This window comes from Ptychodera flava, chromosome 13 (assembly GCF_041260155.1).
Source record: "Ptychodera flava strain L36383 chromosome 13, AS_Pfla_20210202, whole genome shotgun sequence".
NCBI lineage: Eukaryota > Metazoa > Hemichordata > Enteropneusta > Ptychoderidae > Ptychodera > Ptychodera flava.
Genome location: NC_091940.1, coordinates 16,641,476 through 16,668,191, shown reverse-complemented (window position 1 = coordinate 16,668,191; position 26,716 = coordinate 16,641,476). Strand labels below are relative to the sequence as shown.

The 26,716-nt window shown below is 36.7% G+C and overlaps 1 protein-coding gene across 1 annotated transcript; it reads left to right on the top strand.

The window, feature by feature from the left end:
* Positions 1 to 7,731: 7,731 nt before the first annotated feature.
* LOC139147598 (vacuolar protein sorting-associated protein 4-like) lies at positions 7,732 to 22,491 on the top strand. Its single transcript, XM_070718746.1, has 11 exons — positions 7,732 to 7,962; positions 9,465 to 9,576; positions 9,988 to 10,153; positions 11,145 to 11,373; positions 12,279 to 12,397; positions 13,779 to 13,927; positions 14,791 to 14,872; positions 15,483 to 15,702; positions 17,959 to 18,099; positions 19,092 to 20,867; positions 20,960 to 22,491. Exons 1-10 carry the CDS (start codon positions 7,942 to 7,944, stop codon positions 19,191 to 19,193), a joined length of 1,341 nt encoding a protein of 446 aa, XP_070574847.1. The 5' UTR covers positions 7,732 to 7,941; the 3' UTR covers positions 19,194 to 20,867; positions 20,960 to 22,491.
* The last annotated feature ends 4,225 nt before the right edge of the window (positions 22,492 to 26,716 follow it).

Below are 26,716 nucleotides of genomic sequence, written 5' to 3'. Positions count from 1 at the left end.
GCTGCTTGACCCATGACGTCATGCAAGTCTCGCAAGTTCCCGTTCGTACTTCATTTGCATTCAGATATCAACAAACAATACGTGCGCTGACTAGTATTGCTGTCTCAGCATTGTCGGCTACGTTATGCGAATTTTCGCGTGGTAAAAAGTGAATGAATAGAAAGCAAATTACTTTTAACTTCAAAAATTGTGAATAAAATATGTAATATGTTTATAAATAAAATAAATTGTTGAATGACACTAAACTTGTCCAGCTATTATCCATCATGAAAATTATGTTAAATTCTCCAGAGAAATTTTACATTATAGATCATGATGTTCTCCATCACATGTAACACAAAATAAATGCAATGATCCTTTTATCACCATATCGTAATATCAAACAATCTTAGTGGAGCTGATGTGTGGAGTTGCCCTTATTTTCCGTTACATCTTTCACATTCACTTTCTGTTTTATGAATCTGCCTTCCAATGGAGACTCGTCTGTAACCTTTTGCTCTCTCCTCAAAGGCTTCTCCATAGTTCATACATTTGGCTTCCATAATGTTTCTGAACTTGAACTGAACCAACACCCTAACTCCTTACTAAATTTCAAATGAAGGACCACTTATTATTATTATATCCTTTATTATCCAATATAAAAAAATTGAAATGTGTTGTGGTGTACAGTCTAAAAAGAAATAGATAAATAATAAAATACAAAGAGATCACACAGATTAAAAAGCACAGTTCCAAATAACAGACAAAGCACTTGTCGATCACAACAGTACAATTTAAAATAATCTAACAGTAGCCATTAATGAGTTTGTTTTGTTTTTGTTTTTTTCACCTGTTAGAAAATTGGTTAAGAATTCTCACTGCTGAGGGTACAAAAGTATTTCTAAACCTGTTTGTACGGCACCTTTACTGAATAGTATCTGGTACCAGACCTCATTTTAGTGAAATTACTATTCAGTTGATGCGTTTTGTCAGACAATATAGTTGTAGATTTGTTTTTCACTGATTTCATATACAAGTCATCAAAACTGTACGCCTAGAATATTCCTAGCAGCTTTGATGATACGATTTATCTGAACTTTATTAGAAGAGGAAATACTACCACCCCAGCAAGAAATACAATAACAGATGATTGACTCAACCGTTGACCTGTAAATCATATGCAAAATGTTCCCGGATCCACCAAATCGATGCAACTTACGCGGAAAATACAATCTTTGCTGACATTTACGGTTTAACATATTCACACATGGTCATCCATGAACGGAAACGACTCAACCGGATCGTCAGTACCGCCAGTAAAATTATTGGTTGTAATCTTCCATCGCTAGACAGTCTTTACGAGGACCGTGTGCTCAAAAAGTCTGTCTCCATTGTCAATGATCAGTACCACCCTGCACACAATTTGTTTCAACTTATGCGTTCTGGTGAACGTTACCGTTCAATCAAGTCAAGTTCTAATCGGTCCCTAAACAGTTTTTACCCTACAGCAATTCGCATGTTAAATGAATGTAAATCGAGTACTGTGAGACCTCACACATCTCATCTCTCATAGTTCCTACACTTGTATTTCTGAAGTCGGCGCTTTTATTCTAACATGTTTATTTTTACATTCTGTTTGTTTTATTTTGTGTATTGCTCTTTTATTCCCTGTTTTTTTTATCTCACTGTCTGTCCTTTTGTTTTTCGCAAAACCAAGATGTATTTCATTGTATGTGAAATAGCGTATATATATGACAAAAAATTATTATTATTATTATTATTATTATTATTATTATTATTATTATCCCAAGAAACCATGTTTGTAAGAAGGATCCCAAGATATCTATAACTATTTACCCTTCCAACCTCCTCACTTTGATTTTTAACGGAGGTGGACTGATTTTGTTTTTCCTGAAATCAATTATCATTTCTTTTGTTTCTTTACATTCAAAAACAATTATCACATCATGTAACAAATCTGTCCACTTCTTGCTTATAAATTGTGTCCTGATCTGCTGTAATGAGGCCAATTAAAGCCTTGTCGTCAGCAAATTTGTAAAGCTTATCATTACTGTCTGCATGTATGGGGGAACAAACAGATGTAAATATGGTAAATAATGACGGTGATATAACAGAGCCTTTAGGCGAGCCGGTATTTGTCAATCGCACATGCGATCGTATTGAATTTACCTTGACAAACTGTGGTCTCCTAACCAAAAAATCTGCAACCCAATAAATTAACTGCCTGTTTACTGACATATTTTTCAATTTTCTGATTAATAAGTTTGGTGAAATAGTATTAAATGCACTTGAGAAGTCCACAAATAAAATTCGAACAGATGCATTGGAAGTATCAAGGTGTTGTGTGAGGGTATGTAGAAGACAGAGAACTGCGTCTTCAGTACTCCTGTGTTGGCGGTAAGCAATTGCAGTGGGTCTTGGTACGGTAATGTTTGAGAAACCAAATATTTTAGGAGTATTAACGACTTAAGATGTCGTAATGTGCGCCTGCATTATACAATTATTTTTATACAACTATTTTTATACATTTATAAAACAAAAGACTCTTTCATAATATGCATGTCAAGCCCCCTCCCCTTCCAAATTAAAAAAATGAAATATAAAAAGTGAAAAACACAACTCATTCCCAATTTCTTTTCTTTTATTTTCTTTTATTTACAATATTTACATTTCCGGGTTTTTTTGCGAAAATACGCACAACGTTGCCGACAATGCGAAGTGTGAAAGACGATGGTCGAGCGCACTGTTGTCTGTTTACGTCTGAATGCAAATAAACTAGAACGGGAACGTGCGAGACTTGCATGACGTCGTGGGTCATGCAGCTAAAATTCAAGATGGCGCTGATTTCAAAGCGATCGTCGGTTTCAGTTGGAAAAACCCGTTAAAAGTAGGTAAACTTGAGGAATACCTAGACATCTTCCGATGGATAGATGCTAAATGGACTTTGGACCAAGTGTATGGAAATTATTTCTGTAAAGATCGAAAATTGGCGTTCAAATTCGCGCCGTTCGAAATTCCGTGCGCATCGGCATAGTGCATGTGTAATACTATCCTGTGCGATATTTCAGTTCTTCACATCGCAGCCCCCACTCCCAGTTGAACACGTCAAGGAGTGGCAGGGCTCGTTTTCGCAGCAAGTATTTTTCAAACAACACAGAGGGGTCACTTTATTTTCTTAAAAACTATCTACTGTTGATTGACCAATCAGAGTGCTCAATTCAGGGTGTTTTATTTACTCATAAAGCCTTGGTCACCAAATTCCAGAAACGAATGACAGCGCCGTAGTAAAGTACTGTCCAATCAAAAGTGAACATGTCATATTCTGTAGACATCTGGTACATTTTAATATTCAAATTTGGTAACACAGCGGAAACCAGCTGCAACACAAAATCTGCTGTGCCCTAGGGCATTTATATAATGTGCCCTAGGGCATTTATAGGATGTTCCATTACATTGGAAGGCTATTTCACAAATAAAAGTTTTAATTCATATCCTAAACATGTTACATTGACAAAGGGGACGGTCGACGTAAACACATTGAAAACGAAAATATATCAGTTAGGGGCGATAGTTTTTAAGTCGGATAAAACCCTCGTACTCGGGCTCTTCTGGTATATAAAGTCCAACCCTACTATTAAAATGTCTCGGCCTGCGGCCTCGACATTTTATCGTTGGGTTGGACTTTATATACCAGAAGAGCCCTCGTACTCGGGCTTTATCCTATACTTAAGTATCCAACCCGTTAAAAAGCAATGTCAGTGCCCAAAAATATTCTGGGAAATAAAAATGATTCGCTGCATGATTTCATTGTCTGAAGTCATTTTACTGTAAATGTGAATAAAAGTATAATTAAGTGTCATGTGAACATAAGCTTATTGCCTTGGCAACTCTGACGCTTATCTTCTATAAAAATCGAGTTCACTGAGGGCAATGAACAATTCCTATTACTTAGGGCCTACATATCAGAGATATAACAAGTATTGTCAGGGAAAATATTTAACAATTACCTGTAGACTACCATGAAAAGTGATATAATACTTTAAATTGAAATTCAAGTATCATAATTTCCGTCCGCATCTTAACTTTCAAACGCCCTATTTGCATCAAGTGCATTTGTATCAATTGTCAAACACCTATAAACGCACATATGTATACGTAGTTAGTTTAGTAATAAAAAAATTATTCATAGTTTTCTCATAGATTACCATTATAGTGAATCAACAAAATCCAAATCCAAAATATGTAAATCCAAATATCAATTTTTTATACAGACACGCACTGTTTACCTGCCACTGCTTAAAGTACATTTACATGAATAAGCAAACACGTGTAAATGTAAAGATATAGCTTGTCTTACATGGGCAAATGTTAATAGTTTGCCCAATACACTCCCATGTATTATGATTACATATTTAAGGACAAAGCATGCACTATATCAGCCACATTTTGCCTTCAAATAATTGTGCAAAATATGGTGACCCACCCAAAGGCACGCATGAAATTTCTTCACAATCTGTCCAATCCCTTTGCGGGGGTATTAGACCTATAGCGAGTCGGAAGGCGAGACTTGAACGTTAACACATTGTGTGTTTGTTAGGGGGTCATTTGAAAAAATCTCAGAATCTTTTTTCTGATTTTATAGCACTCTTCCAGACGTGCTTGTGTGTGCAGCTTTGCTAAAGCAACTTGTGGGGGGGGGGGGGATCATAAGACTTAACTTTTTTGTCATCTTAAAAGGGGGTCATCAATTTTTTTGTGCAATGGGTAGGGGTCACTTATTTTGACTGACGCACATGAAGAATTTGCCGGCCCAACCCCTGCCATAATGACTGAACGCACCCTTAGGCCTAAATGATGTACAGTTGATTTTGAAATATATCGTAAACTTATATGATATTAAAAATAGAAAGATCTGCAGAGTTGCAATGTGCCGCTTCCGATCACAGGCACCGCCGTAGTTGACAGCGGTTTCGGTGTAGTAGAAAGGGTTTTGCCTAGGTTTGAAAGGCAACACTAGGTTTTGATGTACAGTTGATTTTGAAATATATTGAAAACTTATATGATAAAATAGAAAGATCTGCAGATCTGCACCAAGTCCCGCTACGCTATAGCTATCACGGCTGGCTCAGCGAGCGTCACTTGTTAGAAAGACCGTTGAGGGCGCATAACTGAGTAGCGAACGAAGGGGCTGTGAGAGAGTCTATGGTTGCACCTGCGTTTATTGCTGTGAACAGCTTGTGGACTTTTGGCTTGTTAATTCGAAATACTAATACTAGTATAATAATTTTTACGTTTCAAAGCTAGTCACGGTGAACAAATTTCGTCTCGCGGATGTTGTTATTTTAAATCCGTGGTAGATTGCGTCAAGTCGATATTTATTATTATTTATTAGTTATTAATTTATTAACTCCAGTAGGAAATTAATGAACAGGTTTCTCACACCACCGAAATTATAGCGGAAAAAAACCTGATAACTAGTCTAATTTCTGAAGTCTATTTCCAGAATGAATATATTGAAATATTGACTGGCCGCAAAGTGCCATGGATTATTCCAGAAATCATAATTTCCAAAAAATCTTCATGAAAACTTATTCAGGAAAAAATTATCTTTGCGTGATTGAAATCTGACGCCATAACGTCACCAGTTACTTTGACATTAACGTCTTAATTCTATTAGCATAACTGTCAGAATTAAACTTTAAAAGTCTTTCTCTTCTTTCAGATTTGGCGAATTAACACTTGTCAGTATCATTGATGATATGATTGCATGTAACTATAAGAGTTATATATCCGAGGATGCGGGCCATAAGTTGCGACAAAAAACTTGAAGACACGCAGGCACAAATCACATGGACAATTAATCTGTCACGGCAGCGCACGATTGCATTGCGCGCGCATGCAACATAATAGTATTGAAGTTGAATCTACATTCCCGATCAGCCTCTAAAAGACAGAAAACCAAACCATCAGCGCTATGACCAATTCCTCATTATGCAGAGTCCTCGCCGACAGCAAAATTGAGCTATTAAATTCGAAATCAGATTATAAAAAGAGTTGAAAAGAAATTTCAAAATGGTAAACTCAGCTGTATTTGATGTCGGCATTTTTATAAAATTCACTTCAGAATAAAATGAAATCTTAATCTTTAAGATCCATTAGCTGTAACTTTGGTCATTTTTTTATTTTGTTTGTTCTGTGTATCATCTGTAGTTTCTGGTTTGAATCCTTGAACCATGGAGACATTCCTAATATTTAGCTCATAATACCCTATATGAGTATAATTTGCATTGTTATTGTTTAAATTTTGTATTCAGGTCCGGACTAGAATACATTTATCAACAATAACAATGGTCATTTCACATATACAGGCTGTGTAGGCAAGCAGGACACCGGGGCATTAATTGGTAATGATGATCGAATTATAGTAAAATTCTCTAGTTGATACATTGAAACAGAGTAGTGAAAAATTAGTCGACAGCTACAGCTAATGTCCCTTTAATTAATGAAAACTTAAAACTATATTGTTCTCGGAAATTAGTTTATTTTGCTTTGTTCTGTGTTTGTCACGTTCATTTGTTTGTTTGTTTGTTTGTCTGTTTGTTGCTTCCATAGACATTCCACTCGCTTAATTGTACTTTTGCCACGTGTTTTTGTGGGTTTTTTTCCCGATGGCTATTGCTTTTTTCGTCATTTTATGCCTTTCTCAGGCAGTCTGACGATCATGATGAAAAATAGAACATGTGCAACTTCCCGGGCCCGACTACAGGGTTGATGGCATACTCGAAATTTGTAAACTAATGCCCTATTTCGGCCCTTTTAGACTTGTTCGAAGTCTGTTGGAATGGAATAGAATTTCTGCAAACTGCATGTAGGCCTAACTGTCGAGCACGCTTCGGCAAGATACAAAATTAAAACTTATAATTAGCAATAGCGTATCCGCCGGCAAAGTTGTAGACATCATGCGACACGTGGGCTGTCTAGGAATCTCTATCTACCTGTCAATAGCAATGTGCGCGTTGGAATCTGCTATCCTTTGAAAGCCACGTATAGTTTGCTATGTTGTTACTTCTTCAGAATTTTTAAAAGTATATGAAGTTTATTTTTCTGGCTCCATGTGCAGTGTGCCATGATTCCATATATTTACGGATTGCATATCCCATGTTTCGGTCCGGGTAATTCCACTCAACCATTCTTGCGCATATTCGTACTTCTTAAAGTCATAACTCGACAAATTATTTCTGTTGATGACGTGATATACTTTTTTTGCGTGTGACGTGATTTGGGAGTGCCAGGCAGACGACAAGACGTCAGCAATTAATACTTGGCATCATAAGTTTATACATATAATTTCAGTGATGAAATAATGAACGCATATGTTACGTTGGTCCATGAGGATAGCTTAGCATACATCAATTTGATTCTTTTTTTCTCATTTTTGCCGCATGGATTTGAAACAAATCTGTTTGATCCGTTCTATTCCTCAGATATAAGACGTCTACAACTTGACACAAGTTAAGTATTTCGAGAGATAAGCTTAACCAATCGACAGCTGAGAACTCCGAGTCGGTTGAAAGTTCAGAAGATGGGCCTTGATATCATTTTTCAAGTTATACATATTTTAGCAGTTTTCCATCCCCTTATATATTACAGGGTGGTTTTTTATTTTCCCTCAGTATTTGGAATACTTTGTGAACGATGCTTTTTTCTTCTGATAAACTGGCAGGTCAGGTGAGGTATGAACTCGCATCAGGCGTCAGACAGGTGAACCTGACTCACAGAGTATTGCATTATGGGCCGATGTAAAATCACGTGACAGTACGTCAGAGCAGGAGTGATCGTCGCCATTTTCCCATTTCACTGCTCGCGAACTATATACGGCTCACACCTTCGGTTCTAGGATACTGGATAGGGAGATTTCTCCCAAAATTCGTAATTGCAAATATGACGTCCCCGAAAATGCAAGTAAGTAAAATCCATCTGCGCCAATCTTAACCAAAGAAAGGAGTGTATGTCCGTTGCAAACGTAAACATCGCTCCGGACAAAATTGTGCATCTTCAATCCGGAAGAAGTGTGACGAAAATACACATGACTGTTCAGCATTGGTAATTCGAAATGACGGCATTTTATTTGACCTGTAATGTCTTCAACCCTCATTTTCAAAACATGAGATAGGATTTGTAAACAACGAGGGAGTAGGAAGCATTGCGAACATAACTTTCTCTGTGCACGGTCCCTCTATCTATCACAGCGCTCTGTGTCAACCGCAGCAACTCCAGCCTGTCGGAAGCCCTCAGGTTGACCATGGTTTGACTCAAAGTGACAGAGACTGTCGCTGTCACACTGTCCGACATGTATTCGATGCGGACTTTAAAAAATTGATACACCAACTATTACACAATTCCATAACAATCCTTTCACTCGCAAGATCATATCATCTTATAATGTGAAATTCCGAGATTCATTTGGGTCCTCACCGACGTTGACTCATTTGTAACAACTTGTGTAAAATGAAGTGACCTGCAAAAGCCCAGTCCTGGGTCATGCCTTAAATACCGTGATAGTATACTTGAAACTAGTGATATTTTATCCACCAATAACAGGTGTAGATTTGACCAATTGTATATGTGACACAGTGTTTAGATCACAGTACCCTTACCGTTTCGCAAGTAATACTAGTCACGGTCATTGCTTGAAATGCACCAGTCAACAACATAATCATAAAATTCTACTTTTGAGGAGTGGAAAAGATATATGAATAAGTATGTGACAATGTGACAACGGTCAGCTCCATAAGTATTTCGGTATAACATGGCTGCTCTGCTGTCTATGGTTAACTTACATGTATCACTTGGCATATTTATCGAAAGCAAACTGTTGTAACCAGTTTAAATGAGCTGAAGGCCTGCTACCTTTGAAAGAAGTATGGCTTATTTGTCAGTATATCATGACCCTAGAAAGTTCATTCAACAAACCAGACTCAATCCATCATGATGAAGGAACTGTGAACAAACATGCGAGACCATTCAATATTTCTCATGATGTAGCAGTTCACGTTTGCTAAATGTAATGATTCAGTGATATTTAAATTTGTCGGTGGAAAATGCAGACATATTAATGGGTCTAGCGTTTTACATGCTACAAAAATTAAATGTCACGAATGATGACAATCTAAGTTTCTCCAATGATGGTTTAGAAGTTTACAAAAAAATCATGAATGTGCTGGCATATTCTATGTTCTTCTTTCAGTCTTAAGTAGTCTACTAAACAGGGACAAAATCTACAAAGTCCACCAAATCTCGCAAACCTGTAGTTCACCTGTAGTTCTTCTGAAAGTGAAATGAAATATTCCTGAAACAACAGCCATTGTTATTAACTGCGATGTTCAACTATCTCATTTATTGTTATGGGCAGTCATTTGGTATCTGTCATCTATATGCCTAATGCATTGTATGCTTTCCTACAGAAAGCAATTGAACTGGTGACAAAGGCAACGGAGGAGGACAAAAACAAGAATTATGAAGAAGCACTGAGGCTGTATGAGCATGGAGTGGAATATTTCCTTCATTGCATAAAATGTAAGTTCAACAACTTATCCTTTACCTGCCAGACAGCATCGCTTCCCCATCTGCCAAGTCAGTAAAAAGCGGTATTTAGCCAAAACTATATGTATTTTCACCCACTTGGCTTGGTATGTTATAGCAGCTTAAGTCTTTAAAAATCATGTATACTGTATCTGTCTTCAAGGACCTTAATATCTTCAAGTCTTTGTGAAAATGCACCATATGGGACATGTTTTGCTTCACTAGTTTTAACAGTCTTGGATCTGATAGTTAAATATGAACTTGGCAGGTGAAGGAATATACTGAAAGTAATGTATCACCAGATATGGTTTGTTCATGTCCTCAATCATCAATTCATTGTCGTAGGATGATCTTTCCTCTCATTGCATTCCAAACTATACTTTCATTCTTCCTTTCTGTTCACAGATGAAGCACAGGGTGAAAAATCCAAAGAGAGTATACGTGGCAAGTGTATGCAGTATCTAGAGAGGGCTGAACAACTGAAAGAGTATCTAAGGAAGAAGAAGGGCAAGTCAAATGACAAAAAGAAGCCTATGAAAAGTTCCTCAAATTCATCGGACGGAAATAAAGGGTAACTTATGCGTTTGTTGTTTATTCTGTAGCCCACCAAAGCCATGTTGTATGTATCGGCAGTAAAGAGTGCGTCAAGTCCATAATGAATTTCAATCCTGTTCAATGGATGAAGAGTCATAGGTCATCTCAAGGTCAGGGTTCAAAGGCTAACTTGTACCTAATGATTATTTAGAAATCTGAATCACAAGAATCGTTTTAAGCAATCAAGATTATGCATTGTATAGAAAAATACTGCTAGAAGTACTTATGCAACACTTGTAAAATGTGGTTGCTTTCTGAAGTCACAAACACATACTGAATTTTCTCTCATGTACCTAACATATGATGTGTGACCTTCCTCTGTTTGAACTGGCACAAATCTATCTGTATTATGGTAAATATTACAAGACCAAATATGTATCAATGGTGATGTGAGCTGACTTGAACTCATTGGGAACCACCAATATAACTGTGGTTGTACAGCAGCATGGCCTACGAATCATGTTTCCACATATGTTGAACTTTCAGTTTCAACTTGCCAGTTTGAAGTTTTGCTTTTATAACAAGAAAAGCTTCCTATGAAATCAAGGTGTAAAGTAGCTCACAATCAAAATCAAGATTATCATTTAATTTTCAGTAATTTTCTAACCTATGGTAGGTTTACCTTTTAGTATGACAAGTGATCATAAGTTAAGTTTGGTGAGAAAAAGTGTAAATGTATTTTCTCTGCTTTTTGAATATATATATATATATATATATATATATATATATATATATATATATATATATATATATATATATATATATATATATATATATATATATATATATATATATATATATATATATATATATATAAAGTATGTTGGTTGAGTGCAACACCACTTTGACTCAATCAATATGATGGTTTAGCCCAAACCAATTGTTATCAATAGGCATTGTGGACCTGCTTACTATAAGCAGGGGTGAACAGGTTAATGAAAGTTGTGTTCATTCTTCACACTACACAGGAAAGATGACAACAGCTCCGACAGCGACTCTGACAATCCAGAGACAAAGAAATTACAAGGCCAGTTACAGAGCGCCATCGTTATGGAGAAACCAAATGTCAGATGGGAGGATGTGGCTGGATTAGAAAGTGCTAAAGAAGCTCTTAAAGAGGCAGTCATTCTTCCAATCAAATTTCCTCATTTATTTTCTGGTAACAGGAAACCTTGGAGAGGAATTCTCCTCTTTGGAGTGAGTACTCTAGCAACTTTCTACATCACCTTGTCTTTAATGAATATTTGAATCCTGTTCCTCAGCACTTCGTCTCATAGTGATATAAGGACGTGAAAGACTGCAAAAGACTGCAAAAAAGTAATGACGGGGCTCGTAAACTCCTCTTGCCTGCTGTGCATAGCAAGTTAATTTGTTGTCAGGGTGAGGGGGAATCAGCTCTGAAAACTTTTCCAATCTAAACTTGTATCTATCTTCTTCTCAAATATAAGAACAAAACTTTGAAATACTGCTGTGCTTAGCAAGCAAACATGTTCTAAAGGGATGCAGATGGCCAACACCAAATAAACATTTGTTTTGTGAGGCAGTCTGTGATCTCCACTTCAACATAATTAGCATCAGCCATGCTACTTGTAAGAGATCATGTAATGGAGAATAATTTGATGGTGGCCAAGGTTATGGAAAATGTTCCAAAATCAAAGTTTTTCAGATGACCAAGATCTGCAGAAAAGACAAAAATATTCTTGATCTAACATTTCGCAACACTTAACATGTGATAGTAGTCCTTTATTCTGACAAGATGTAGTCTTTGCTAAAATCCACTCTTTTCCCCCTTCAGCTGTACTCTAATACACATGCAACTTTTGCTGTCTGTTTTAAACTTACTTGATTATATAACAAAAAAGGGACAAAGTATTGGTACAATTATTTGAAATTTAGTGCAAGTGAAATTGACAATTCACCGCTAGTAAGTTTTAAAAAAATTCAAAGCCAGAATGATATCACCACTTGCTGTGTACACATTTGTCAAACAATTAATGTTCAATTTGTACAGACTGCGAGACCAACTCCAGAGAGAGAGACAGCAAATGCATTGATAACATTCGTTTTGAATGACCGTTTGTCTTCTGTGTTATGCTTTATAGCCACCGGGTACTGGCAAGTCTTACTTAGCAAAGGCAGTGGCCAGAGAAGCAGGAAACTCCACATTCTTTGCGGTGTCATCATCAGATTTGATGTCAAAATGGCTAGGAGAAAGTGAAAAGTAAGTCCACAAACAATCCTACAAAATAAAAAAAAGGATTTTCAAATTTCCGTGAAATGAAGTCGTGTTTGTTGTTTCCAATTTGTATGATGTTTAATATTTTACTGGATCAAATTTTTTTTTTCCATCGTACAGGATTATTATAATATTTACAATATTGAAAAAATATCTGTAAGGAATAAGGTGACTAATACAGTTAAATTATCATTCAGGTTGGCAAAATGTCCTGCCCTTGCCCATTGTATTGTGTCACACTTAATTGAATCCCGATGTAACATACAAATTGCTAACACTTTAGATGACATGATGGATCTACTGAGAAATCAGGTAGGATTAAGGTAGCGGTAAAGGCTATTTTTGCACAAATTCTTTTCTCAGAGTTAATGTCAAGTTTCAAGTGTTAGAATCAGATATTTAGTTCAAATTTTCAGGATAACTCCCTTAGTTAATACTTTCTCCAAAGAATATAAAAAATGTATATTTGTAGCCATGATTTTGAAATATGACACCAATCAATATTAAAATTTAATTTTTCATATTTTGTTCCATATTTGAATTTAATAATAATTGGATAGTATTAATATTACCAAATTAGTTATAAATATGTTGACACTATTAATTGTAAGATTTGTACGGTAGGATTTGTAAATAAAATTTGTTTTTATGACTTTACATTAGTTTACATATCAAAAAATTATTAAAAATTCTTTCAAATTTCAAAATGTGATTTTTCAAAAAGTACTTCAAATACAGGAAAATTGTGCCGTACAAATCTTATCTGTAACCTTGTTAATAGGTTGTAAAAATTCCATGTCCATATCTCATTTCAAAGGTTGGATTAAATTGGTATAAAATTATGTAGGAAAACTGTTATTCTGTCAAAAATGTTGAAAACAAGCCATATTTGCACCCCTCTTTTGAAGTCACAGAGCAGTCTTTTTGGTTAATCTCACTTTTGACACCTCTTTGACACTCAAAGAATCTAAAAATGCATTTACAATAGCAGTCACGCATTCTGAATGCAAGCACTGCCTTGTCAAACTTTCCTGAAAAACAGTAAAAAATGACTTTCCCTTTTCAAACATTTTTTTAAAAGCTAGGGGACCTCTACCATAGTTAATACACTAAGGACTCCCCAACTTCCTCTTATTTGGTCAGTTTTTCAGAAGTTTCAACAGGCTATAACTCTGCAATGCCTATGACCCCAAATGTCTAGTTTTTTTTATTCCACAGAGAATGTTGACTACTTTTATGTTTTAATAATTTTATTGAAGTTTATAACTGACGCTCTAGCCTTTACCGCCACCTTAAAGAACTTGCAAGATGTTTATCATCTTCCTTGTGGTTTGCTTACTGAGATGTTGTCACTCTTTCATCACAGATTAGTCAAGAATTTGTTTGAGTTGGCACGAGAACACCAGCCATCCATCATCTTCATTGATGAAGTAGATTCCCTGTGCAGTTCACGAAGCGAAAATGAAAGCGAAGCAGCCAGACGAATAAAAACAGAGTTCCTTGTCAACATGCAAGGTTTGTATGCCATAGTAAATGCAAGGTCCATACACTCTTGGAAAGTCCTTGGAAGTCCTTGAATTTTAAAGCCTCCTGGAAAAGTCTTGGAAAAGTCCTTGAAATTGAGCTGTGCTGGAAAGTCCTGGAAAATTGATAATCCACCCCCAGTTTTCTAAAATGGCAGTATTATCAGTTTTAATATCGTAAAAATGACATGTAAAATGATATATCATAAAAATGATAGTGGAAAATGGTATTTGGTATTTGCTGAAAAAGTCCTGGTAAGTCCTTAAATTGTAAGTGACTTTGAGTGTATGGACTCTGTGAATGCTACAATTGGAGAAAAGGCTTTGCTCTGGAGTGGAACCAGGGATTGTGTCCCATAATTGAATATGCATTGTGATATGTTACAGTACAGAATATGTGTCTATTGAGGTCTATTCTAAGTGGTACTGAATTTGGATTTCAGACTATGTGATATCATCATCAAGTCCTCTCAGAGAATTATACTGGCATGCGCACTCAAAGAGCAGTATTACTGCTGGGATGTGTGCAGGTCAGACATGCCTGCAAAGAGTCATTTTATATCGCAGCAGTCAAAGCTTTGCAACTTTGCAATCCAAACACTGACAGTCATACATGACCCAAAGGTGCAAGTCTTTGTGAAGATTACCGTATACTATAAGCTAACCAGAAATTGTAACAGCCTTACATGTTGACATACTATGCTGTGTGATTAACATGGGACTTGCCTTTTCTGATGTGAGATGTCAAGTTCACCGATTGCATTTGCAGATGCATCCCAGCGTGTAAGGCTAGAGTAGTACACTGTTTGAACATGTACAATTGTTGCTCAAACTTGAATTTGTCTTCCATTGCAGGAGTGGGCACAGATACAGACAAGGTGTTAGTCCTAGGTGCAACCAATATTCCATGGGTTCTTGATGCTGCAATTAGGAGAAGGTAATTTGGATGTGTGAACTTGAAAATTGTGTGTAGGTGCTCCAGGACTGTTGAAGAATTGTCATATCAAAAGACTCACTATCATGAGTGAAAATTCCACTTCAATGAAATTTAATTTTATCTAAATTTATTAATTTGAATTTTATTTAATATGTGTTCAGATTCAGACTAACTAGTTTGTGTGAATGTATGTAACCAGCAATGTCTGCAAATGTACTTTTTTAGGGTCCTGAAAAATATCTCTTTCAATCTAGGATTTTGCAGAGAAAAGAGCATTATGGGTATATGAGTGATGTGGCATAGACCCAGCATAGGAAAGAGTTAAAAGCAATGCGTACTACATTCTACCAAGTTGCAAATCAAGTTGTCTCTTTAGTGCAATGTTTCTAGAACTTCGTTCAAAAGAGGCTCATTTTTCTCACCTTTTTCACCCCACAGCAGTGTTGCTCCACCATTATGAAAATTTCTCAAAATTGCCTGAATACTGCATTCAGTGTACATTCAGTCAACAGATTTGATATTTTCTGTAAATTTCTCAGAAATATTCTCCACACACAGGAACCCTTAGTAATCTTAGCAAGTTTTTCTCTCCCATCTTTCCCAACGATAGATTTGAAAAGAGAATTTACATCCCACTGCCTGAATCCCATGCAAGGACAGACATGTTCAGAATTCACATGGGGGAGACGCCTTGCAACCTCAACGAGAAGGACTATAAAGAGCTAGGTCAGAGGTCAAATGGGTACTCTGGGGCTGATATCAGTATAGTTGTCCGTGATGCCCTGATGCAGCCTGTAAGAAAAGTCCAGTCGGCAACTCATTTCAGAAGGGTGAGTAGAAATGAAAAAGCTGCTGTTTGGCAAATCATCTTATTACTTCAAAGTGAATTACTAAGTTGTACTTCGAAATATTACCACAAGCTGAGGGCAAATATATATTGAATTATGAAGTCTGACTCAAACTTAAAGAACCAGGAGGCCTTGTATGTGAAGTGGACACATTGCAAAGTATATGTGCCAGTGTGTAGCATTGAACCTGTTCACACCTGATTCCCTGTTTAAGAGTCCAAAATTACCCTTGATAACAATGAGTCTGGTCCAAAGTACGACGCTTATTAGTCCCCACGGACACTGTCCGGGGGGACTTATAGGTTTGGTCATGTCCGTCCGTCCGTCCGTCCGTCCGTCCGTCCGTCCGTAAATGCAGATATCTCAGACATGCCCTGGTCAATTTCTTTCAAACTTTGCACAAGGATAGTACCCTACCCCATACAGATGCACGTCGATTTGTTTCACAATGCGATCAAATTTGGCCGTGTTAGAGGACTTTTTAGTTTTCACCTCCATAGACTCCCATGTATAAGGCAGTCTCCATAGACTCCCATGTATAAGGCAGTCCATAGACTCCCATGTATAAGGCAGTCCATAGACTCCCATGTATAAGGCAGTCCATAGACTCCCATGTATAAGGCCAAGAAAAATAAAAATTTAGTTTCTCATCGTATTCATATTGCAAAAAGGATGCAGTGACACAGTTTTTTAGTCCCCATGGATGAAGTCCAGGGGGCTTATAGATTGGGTCATGTCCGTCCGTGAGTCCATCCGTTCACGCAGATATCTCAGATATTTTGACAAAATGTCACGTGACCTTGGTGACCTTTGACCTCAAATATATATATTTGTCCATAACTCAGTAACCACAAGTGCTACACCCTTCATATATGGTATGATGGGACAGCTTATGACGCCACATATTGTACCTCATTAATTATGCACATATCTAATTTTGAGCAAGCCAATCGAGCTAGAGGTCTGATATTTGGTATATAGGGATGATTTAGCAATACAATTTTTTTGACAAAATGTCACATGACCTTGGTGACCTTTGACCTCAAATATACATATTTGTCCATAGCTCAGTAACCACAAGTGCTTCACCCTTCTTATTGTATGTATGATGGGACAGCTTATGACGCCACATATTGTACCTCATTCATTATGCACATATCTAATTTTGAGCAAGCCAATCGAGCTAAAGGTCTGATTTTTGGTATATAGGGATAACTTTGCAATACAATTTTTTTGACAAAATGTCACGTGACCTCGGTGATCTTGGACCTCAAATATACATATTTGTCCACAACTCAGTAACCACAAGTGCCAAACCTTTCATATATGGTATGATGGGACACCTTATGACGCCACATATTGTACCTCATCAATTATGTGCATATCTAATTTTGAGCGAGCCAATAGAGCTAGAGGTCTGATTTTTGGTATATAGGGATAACTTAGCAATACAATTTTTTTTCAAAATGTCACGTGACCTTGATGACCTTAGACCTTGATTATACATATATATGCATAACTCAGTAACCACAAGTTCTATAAGCTTCAATTTTGATAGGATATTAGACCTTCAGATTTCACATCTCGTACCTCATTTATTATGCACATATGTATTTCTTGGCTGGCCAACACAGCTAGAGGTCTGATCTTTTTTCCCGATTTAGAACCATAACTTAGACATGCCTCTTGTTATAAATTGGGAAAAATGACATAAACCTATGTGCCCATAGATGTGAACTTATACACTCCAGTGATACTTCTTAATGACCACATTTCCCTGCCCCATCAAGACTAATAGTCCTATTACAAGTGGGGACTATGTCATTGTCAATGACTTGTTAAAAGGGAGAATGTTACAATAACACCTTATTGTCACTTTACAGTGTTTGAAGAACATAGCATCAATGCCTTCAGCAGGGATGTAGAAAATTTTGGTTGCAGGTGGCAAAAGGTTACAAGTAGTGTGTGACCACATACAATTTGTACAAAATGTCCCAGATTTTAAGGAAACTAATAATTTTCACAGCCTGTAAATTTTAGCAGACAGCCTGTTGTCTTTGCCTGCTGCTGGCTATTTTCAACATCCTTGCTTCATTGGAATTATATGTTATAATTTGTTTGATTTTCTGCTTGTACCTATTTCCAAAACATGCCATAATGACACTCTGAAAATCAACTACATTCTAATATTACTGAAAATTATATTTTGGTGACGCTTTAGATGTTGTTTACTCCTAGGTCCGTGGGCCATCCCGATCAGACCCCAATGAGATCGTAGATGATTTACTAGAACCATGTTCACCTGGAGCGCCAGGTGCTATTGCAATGACATGGATGGATGTACCCGGTGAAAAACTCTTAGAACCTGTTGTTACAATGGTAAGTTCAAAGTGAAATTGTCGCTGGAATTATTCACCATCTCATTTAATACAGGGCCACATCTATCGTTTAGAGGACAATGAAATGTGCTAGTCAGTTGATATCATGCTTGTATGAGTTTTGATGTATCATGTGTGGAATTTTCCCAGTAATTTCAACTACTTTCAACACGGAAAGATTAACCTTTATCCCTGCCAGGCGTATCATGCCCCGATCTGCCAAGTCGGTATAAATCAGCTGTTGAGGTAAATTCTGTACATATTTTCACCTAATTTGCATGGCATGTTACAGTAGGTTTAGTCAGTAAAAGTCATGCTCACAGTATGTATGTTTTCAGGGCCTTCGAGTGTTGAAGTCTATGTTTAAAATGCAGTATATGGTACATGTTATACCTCACTGCTTTTAACCAGTCAACATTGATGGTGATTTGTGAACTTAACGGGATAAGGTGTAATCTTTATCAGTCTTGGTAAAGCAGTGTCGCAGATACAGAATGTGCAGTTTTACTGGTCAAACACAGTGAAATTTTCAATCGTTTTGCTGTACATCAATATCGTACCAATGCAAGAATCTCAGCCATACTTAAATATAGGTAAAATGTTACGCCAAAAATGTGAATACAGGTACTGATGTTAAACCAAACAAATCTTCAAAAGCTCAGGGGCACGGAACACAAGGGTTCCAGTTTCCACTCTCAGCCAATATGACATGCAAAGAAACCCATCAGTATTTTCTTTTGTACCCAGAAAGTGTTATATATTACACGTATAGGTGTGGTGCTGTCTCTTTGGAATCTGTAGATATTCATAAATTTACTTGCAGAGTTTTGAAAACTTAACCTTGTTCACCCCCATCTTCCTGTTAGCAGGTCCACACTCACCATTGATAACGTTTGGTTTGGACCAAACCATAGTGGTGAAGGGGCGTTGAAAACTTGGGTGCACACTGCTGAGATAATCTTACAACTTCTGTCTTCTATTTTTTTTTCACAGAGTGACATGCTGCGATCCCTGTCCAGCACTAAACCAACAGTGAACGATGCCGACCTGGACAAACTTAAGAAGTTCACGGACGATTTCGGACAGGAAGGATAATAGAACCAAACTTACTCTTTAAATGTGTAAATAGATCTAACTTTAACCTGGCAATCTGAAGCTGAGGTTTTTCTGGATTCATGAGGGATGGGGGGAAGGGGGGGAAGCAGAACGGGAGGGAAAGTCAGCAGAGATGAAATCAATTCTGTGACTGTGTTTCTCTGCTCTCACTTTTTGCCTGAAAGTCACAGGGGCAATTATGTTAATTCATATTATCAGAATCACTGCATTATGACAGGTAACGAAAACAAAAAGAAAATTCAGTGATTCAAAAATGTAAATAGCTGGAAGTGTTAAGAATTGCAAGTTTACCATGATAAATTATTGTCACATGTGCTGTCATTGTGCCATTTTCACGCTTTTACTGATTTTATCAACTTTTTACATGGTGCCAGACAAAAGGGGTGAAATAGCATAGAGGAGAAGCCAGGGATGTCAACGAAAGGTTCAGGGGGTCTTTCAGGCTGGAGAAATGGAAAACTTCTTTGAATGTGTCCAGCTCCAGTCACACACCAACATTATTAAAAGTAGTGCCAGTCCAACTACAGTGCTAGGTATCACAGGTAGCAGAGAATCTTGAGAGTTGTATTGAGTTGAAGAAAAAACTAGACTCTGTTCCAAAATAGATTTTGTAAATATACTGAAATGTTTCTGTTCCGCGCAGGAAAGCATCAGGAATCAAAAAACACAACAAATCAGTATACAGCAAAGATAGAAACTAGTGAACAAAGAAAATTGGACTATTGTGTAAAAATGTTGAAAAGCTTTAGAAGTACAAAAATGTTAGTGGATAAAAGAAAAATGGAGATCTTAAACAAATGCATAAAAACAAATAAAAAAATTTAAACTTACAAAATATGATGATTGGTTTCACAGCCTAAAAGTAGTGATATGGACCGGCTTGACTGTACAAGGCCAATGGTGAGAAACAGAACAAAGCAAAACAAAAGGAGGGTTCCCCAGATAAAGAAGGGCAAGGAGATGAATTCTAGATTATTTCATGAAGACATCAGAGAGTGCATGCTGATGTGATTGATGCTTGTATGTCATCGTTCAGGAGACAAAGTGATGAACCCCCAACTTTTTAAATGTCCTATTCTTCACTGTAAAGGCTTCAATATTCTCTACTGTACTGTACATCTTCATAAAGACAGAACAAGTTACAAAGGAGATTTTTTTGAATTTTTATTTTGTCTTTTTTTTTTCTCATTCATCTGAAATTTTTATACTTCCCACTTAGCAAAAAGAAATTGTTTCAAGTATTGTAGATATTCTGTGAAACAAAAGCGTATATTAAGTAAAAGTAATAGTTTATAGTAGATGATTGTATGTTGTAAAAAAATGAAGTAATCTGAGAAAAAAAGTGATTTTTCTGAGAAAGTTGTTTATTGCAAGTGTGACACAGGACAATTTGCAATGCATGGTACTGTCTGTGCGATATATAAGTTCATAGCATTTACTTGGTAAGGTTCTGCCGTCATTTGAAATTTATTTTGTATTTGATTTTTGATTTGAAGAACTGTATTGAAGTCACACATAGGCACTTCAGATCCATGCGAGAACTTATAAATATTTAATGAGTGATATGTGCTCTGCAAGTTAGGGACACTTGAAAGATTGACGCTGATATTGCCAGGCCTATCACTTCCCCATCAGCAGAGTCTGTAAAAAAGCGTTATTAACCCTTTCACCCCCAGTTCCCTGTATACAGGTCCAACTTTACCATAGAAAACAATGGATTGGGACAAAAACCATGGTGGTGAAAGGGTTTTAAGTCAAAACCTACAGCCAGTTTCCCTTCTGTGATCGTTTTCCCCTCATGTGACATGCATGGTATAATATGTCTGATTTAGCACTTAAAAAACCTCATTTTTACTGTATCTCTGATGTCAAGGGCCTTCAAATATTTCAGTTTTTGTCAAAATGCAACATGTGGGACATTCTGTACCTCTCTGGTTTTTACCAACTTGACCTGGTGGTCACACATGACCTTGGTGGGATAATGTTTCAAAGGAATTCTGCAAAGCTTTCAATAAAAGTGCAAGAGAAAGAAGTTGGCATTATTGTGTTTGTCAATTTTCAAGTCTGTATGACTGAGTTTCAAAGATAAATGTCAGAGTGAAGATACAGATTTAGGGGAGCTCTGTATACAAGGTTGCACCATTACTCAATGCATGATTCGTGAGTTCAGAATGTCATGCTAGATATCTCCCACTCAATTTCCCTGCCTGCCAAATTCAAGATAGTAGAAAGAGTGGACAGTTCTGAGATATTTCGGAATCGTCCAAGTTTTGTTGAATTTGGTACGAGGAGTGTGTTTTAAAACGTAGACATGCATGTCACTGTGTGTAGGAAAGCATTGAAGGCAGAAGGCAGACAAGTCTCTGCAGTCATGTATTTGTTGTGCCATTCTGTCGAAATGTTCTTTGAATATTTTTTCGAGTCCTGTAATCCCTTGTAACAGCTCACCTAAAAAGTAGTTCCGAGGCCCAGAAAATGTTTGGCGTATCCCAACATCTATGTGAAAGAGAAGTTGACTGTATAGAGGCCATAGAGATTCTACAGCAGATATGAAGCTGATGGGTACATTTGCATTTCAACCAGTTTCTCAAATAGTGTCAGTCATTGTAATCTTCGTTTCATTGAAGAGTCTGTGTTTCCACGGTAAATAAAAATCACATAGCAATATTTAGGGCAAACCAGTTTGTTTGATGAAGCGATCCAATATGGCTACTGTTTGGCAGCTTTCTTTCATGAATTTATCCTGATCCAGTGTACAAGTTGTATCCATACATCAAAGTCTTTCAAAGTTGATACAAAGTAGCTCGATTGCATAAATGTGGAAACCAGATAAGTTTCGTAGCAGCATACCTGCGTTGTCCCTTTCATTTCGAATCCTCTTTTAATTTCTGGATTAGATATTAGTATGATTATTACGATTGCCGACTTCAAACCAGATGTCTTGGGTGTCAGCTGAGGACTTTGTCTCCTCTGAGAAAGGGCTGGGTATATGTAGCATTGCTTTGTATCTCCACATACAGGTACTTTACGAATTTACACTTATCACTTATTTTCACTACAGAACTCTGGTAGATTACTGTATATGTGGTTGCTTTTTTTATATTCAAGCAGACCATATCACTGACTAGCGAATCAGAAGATGAAGTGGCTTTTGCAGCAAGGCCAAACCAAAGTTTGTCAGTATATACATGAAATGTGCATGTGTCCAGGAGACTGTATTGGTCCCAATTGAAATGTATCATCATAATGTAATAAAAAGTTGAAATTTTTTTCTGAAGTTGTTTGTGTGTGGTGCCAGTGGTTGTGCATTTATAGTGGTTACATTAAACCAATGACAGTAAAGGAAATAGACATTCTAAGTAAAGGAGTTCCCAACACTCAATTGTAATTATTTTCCAGACAGTATCATCAGTTAATAACAAATACTCTATTCACACAGGCAAATTTGGCCAGGGCCAAATTAGTTCGACATAGCACCGGCCCAAAGCTTAACTTTTGTTTCTGTTCAGACATAATCGCAACAAAAAATACACCGGTGTAACTTTAGCCCTGTGTGACCTCTGACCTTTCAAAGTTCAAAATGGCAGGCTTGGATAACATCATGGTGTTTGTACTGTCCATGCTTTTTGGCGGTGAAGAAATAATCATCAGTTGTACAAGCACTTTGAATTGGGCTACATAGTCTCATTTGCAGAGTTAACTTGGTTGAAAATGTCGTTCTGACTCTACATGGAATGATAAGGACTTGATTGAAAATTTTACAATCAAACCATAAGCATAGGCCCTAGAAAGATGTATGATCAAACTTGGTGATCATCCAGGATCAGGGCTGGTGTAATGCATCCTAAAGATTTTAAATCTGCCCTAGACCCCCTTTCTGATCGGTACAATTTTGGTCCGACACTTGGCTGACATTGAGCATTAAGACTGCTTTAACAGGTTAACAATACCGCTGTAAAAGTTGCGTCGGTGTAGCAGCGGCGTAACTTTGTTTGTGTGAACAGGTTAAAAAAAATCAAGTCTGTTAAAGTTGAAACATTCTCTGGAGGAGGTCAGTTTGTGTAAAAACTACATCACACATCCATACACATCCAATCTGATTAAAATCAGATGTACAGTACGGTGAAGTCTACGCATATGCCGTATTCTCTTAGAAAATACTGCGTATGCGTAAGTGGACACAGCCGTACTCTTATCTGATTTTAATCAGATTACACATCTTGCTAACTGTCCAGAACTCTCCATTTGCAAGCATGGTTTGTGCAGATGTAATTTTGATTTGACCACTTTTTACCACCTCTTGGACAATGTTTCAACTGTTGCAGAGTTGATTTCTTTGTTATTTACTGATATCATCACGAGATAACACTCACAGTTGCCAGAGTTGGCAACTCCTCAATTCAGACAAGTCTAATTGCCATATTGCCATTGGTTCAACGACGCCCACCACTGTATAGTTATGTATCCGGGTGGTGGCGTGGCTGAGTGTATGATAGTTTAGTCGCAAAGAGACCAAAGAATGTACATTTATACGTATGAATAGAGGAATACAACTGAAGTCATGAGTTTTAGTATTGCAAACATGGTATGTGAATGTCTAACTGGCAGTGTTGGTGACCTGGATGGCTTGTCGAGGTCCACTAGTATATTTTGTGCCAAGCTTTTTACACTAACACCAACTGTGATGCCTCAACCATATAACCCTTTCAATAGTGATTGATTGTTGCTTTGTGCTGTGGCTGAGTGGGATTCATGCTAACAAAGCTCTTTTGATGATTTTACAACCAATAACAATGTGTGTAATTGATTTCAGTGGCACATGTATTCTGGACCTACTGTGTAGCTGGGGTATCAGTCTCTGTTCTGTCTCCAGAAATCCACCATTTTCCATCGTAATTTTTAAACTGAACACATGAATGATGCTTTCATGTCCTTGTTGGTTCACTATAATCTCAGTAAATTTGACTCGACTTAGCTATACTGGAATTAAACTCTGAACCTGCTCTTGTTCGATTTATTGGATGGATACTTCTCCAGCTCAAAGCTACAAGATAAATCATCTAGTTAGGTTACAGAGAGAAGGTATCGCTAAACACGCAATGAGGACAGCACTGGACAGAAACACAAGCCACATAGTAGTCACGTCATCTAAATTTAAAGTCTCAAAATTGTTGAATTTAATTTTAGCTGTGTAAACTGAAGATCTGGCTCTCCCGCCCGCCGTCACTGGGGGGTAACGAGGGAAAGCGCCCTCAAACACCAGTATTTAAATTTTTCTGTTTTTACCTATGCCTTTACCAGTATAGCCAACAGATTCCGCCCTTCTTTATAAATTTATCTTTGAAGGTAGCACAAGCCTCTAAACTGAAAGAATTAAAACTTTTACTAGAGATTTCCTGGAGGAAACTTCAAACCATTCTATTTCAAAATCTAAAATTCAAATCAGGGGTCACTAATCACATTTTTGGTACTGGAGACACAAATTGCCTATGAAACCTTTAAACACTTGAAATTACAATGGCCCTCATCCCTTTGTTAACTCTCTGGTGAAATTGTCGATTGCAAACACAAGATTGTGAAAACTTCATTCTACTCCACAAGCTTCAAATTGAATCCACACAATCAGTGCTACAGAAAACTCAGTATTGTAAAAATTGGAGATTCAATGTGTGACCTTGAGGCACATTTTACCTCATTGAAGAATAAGAAACAACAAATGATCCAGTGAAATCAAAGTGATATTCATGTTGGAAATGACAAATTGGATGATTGGAATAGACTATGTGTGATTGCATGTACAATGGACTGTTGTCTTTCCCAAACACTGGTAGTTTGTGTACCGTCATATATTCTGCTTATTTTGCAATCCACTTTCTGTAAAGCAGTTCATGTGTGTGTGCATTGTCCTTGTACATGATCTGCCCACATCCTGTGAACATTATTACAATATTTGACTGAATAGATCTAAATTGCATGTAATGGATATTCCTTGCAAACTGCAAAAGTACATAGCAACAACTTCATAGAGGATATTTTGTCAGAGTTTTGCTGTAATGAGGCCAAATATTTGGACCTGTATGAAACATTTCACAAAATCAACATCACCAGTCCAACAATATGCTAACACGGCGCTGCTCAAAGATCCTATCACAGATCAAATTGTTGCCAATTTACCCTCTTGGTCAGTGTTGTTTCACAACCTTAACACTTGACCCCAGCACAGATTGAATACCACCACAAATTGAATTTGTTCTGTTGATTGTACAATGTCGATGGGTCGTTGGTTGGTTTGTTCAGACAAATATCATAGCCCAGTATAGCTGAGTGGATTTTCCATAGTTGAATGCTTTCACCAGCAAGTCACTTAATTTCCGTGGCTGGATTGATTATAGTAATAGCACAAGCAGACATCCACAGTCCACAATGATTGCTGTAACTATTCTTCATCATTATGACGACCATGACACACAACTTGTTACAAGTGCCTCAGTTTATTTTGACCCTAAACCATCTCAGTCCATTTCACAAATCTATGCATGGCAAAATATTTGCTTTGTTATTTTGTCTTTACAATTAGTACCACTTTTAACATGATTTACAGCACAGAATAGCAAGACTGGGAAAAAACAGCTAGGACTAAGATGATGTTTACTTTGAAATTTATCTATCATGATTTACTCTTTGAACCCTGACCCTTGAACCCTGGTAATCTATCACCAGAGTCTCAATTTTGCACAAGGAGCTATAAGTCTCTTGCACAGTTTGTTCAGTTTGTGTAAAATTCAGTTTGTGTAAAAAATAACAAAAATAATAAGTTTGTGAATGTGCCAAAAATAATTATCAATTAAGAGCTAATGTTGTCACTTGGTAACATTTACAAAACCATATGCTAAACATCATACACATTGCAATTAGAGTGATTTCTACACTGTCCAAATGAATGCATGTTCTAGTATGCATACATTCAGATAGAGAATTTTGTAACACAGATAAAAAAAACAATAAGGCAAGAACCCAATTTCCTTATGATTTTTTCACAGACATTGTGTGATACATGATCTCTTGCCAAAATCTCCACACCTACCAGTATATTTTCTATTTTCTGGTCAAACTTTTACAATGTTTTTGAGGCATTCCTTTAAATTCTTCAATTCTGATGAAATATATTATATATATATATATATATATATATATATATATATATATATATATATATATATATATAAACTTTTACAATAACAAGTTTTTGAGGCATTCCTTTAAATCCTTCAATTCTGATGAAATTATATATATATATATATATATATATATATATATATATATATATTGGAAGAGTCAAAACAGTAACAAAAAGATTAATAAAACAAAGGGGCCTGTCGCACCCTTACATATTTTAGTTGGTATATTTTTTATACTTCCAAAATACATCTTTTCTGTAATTAGTTCCCATTAAATCTTCAAACAATCTACAATCCTTGGCAAAGCATCTCTACATTTTGACA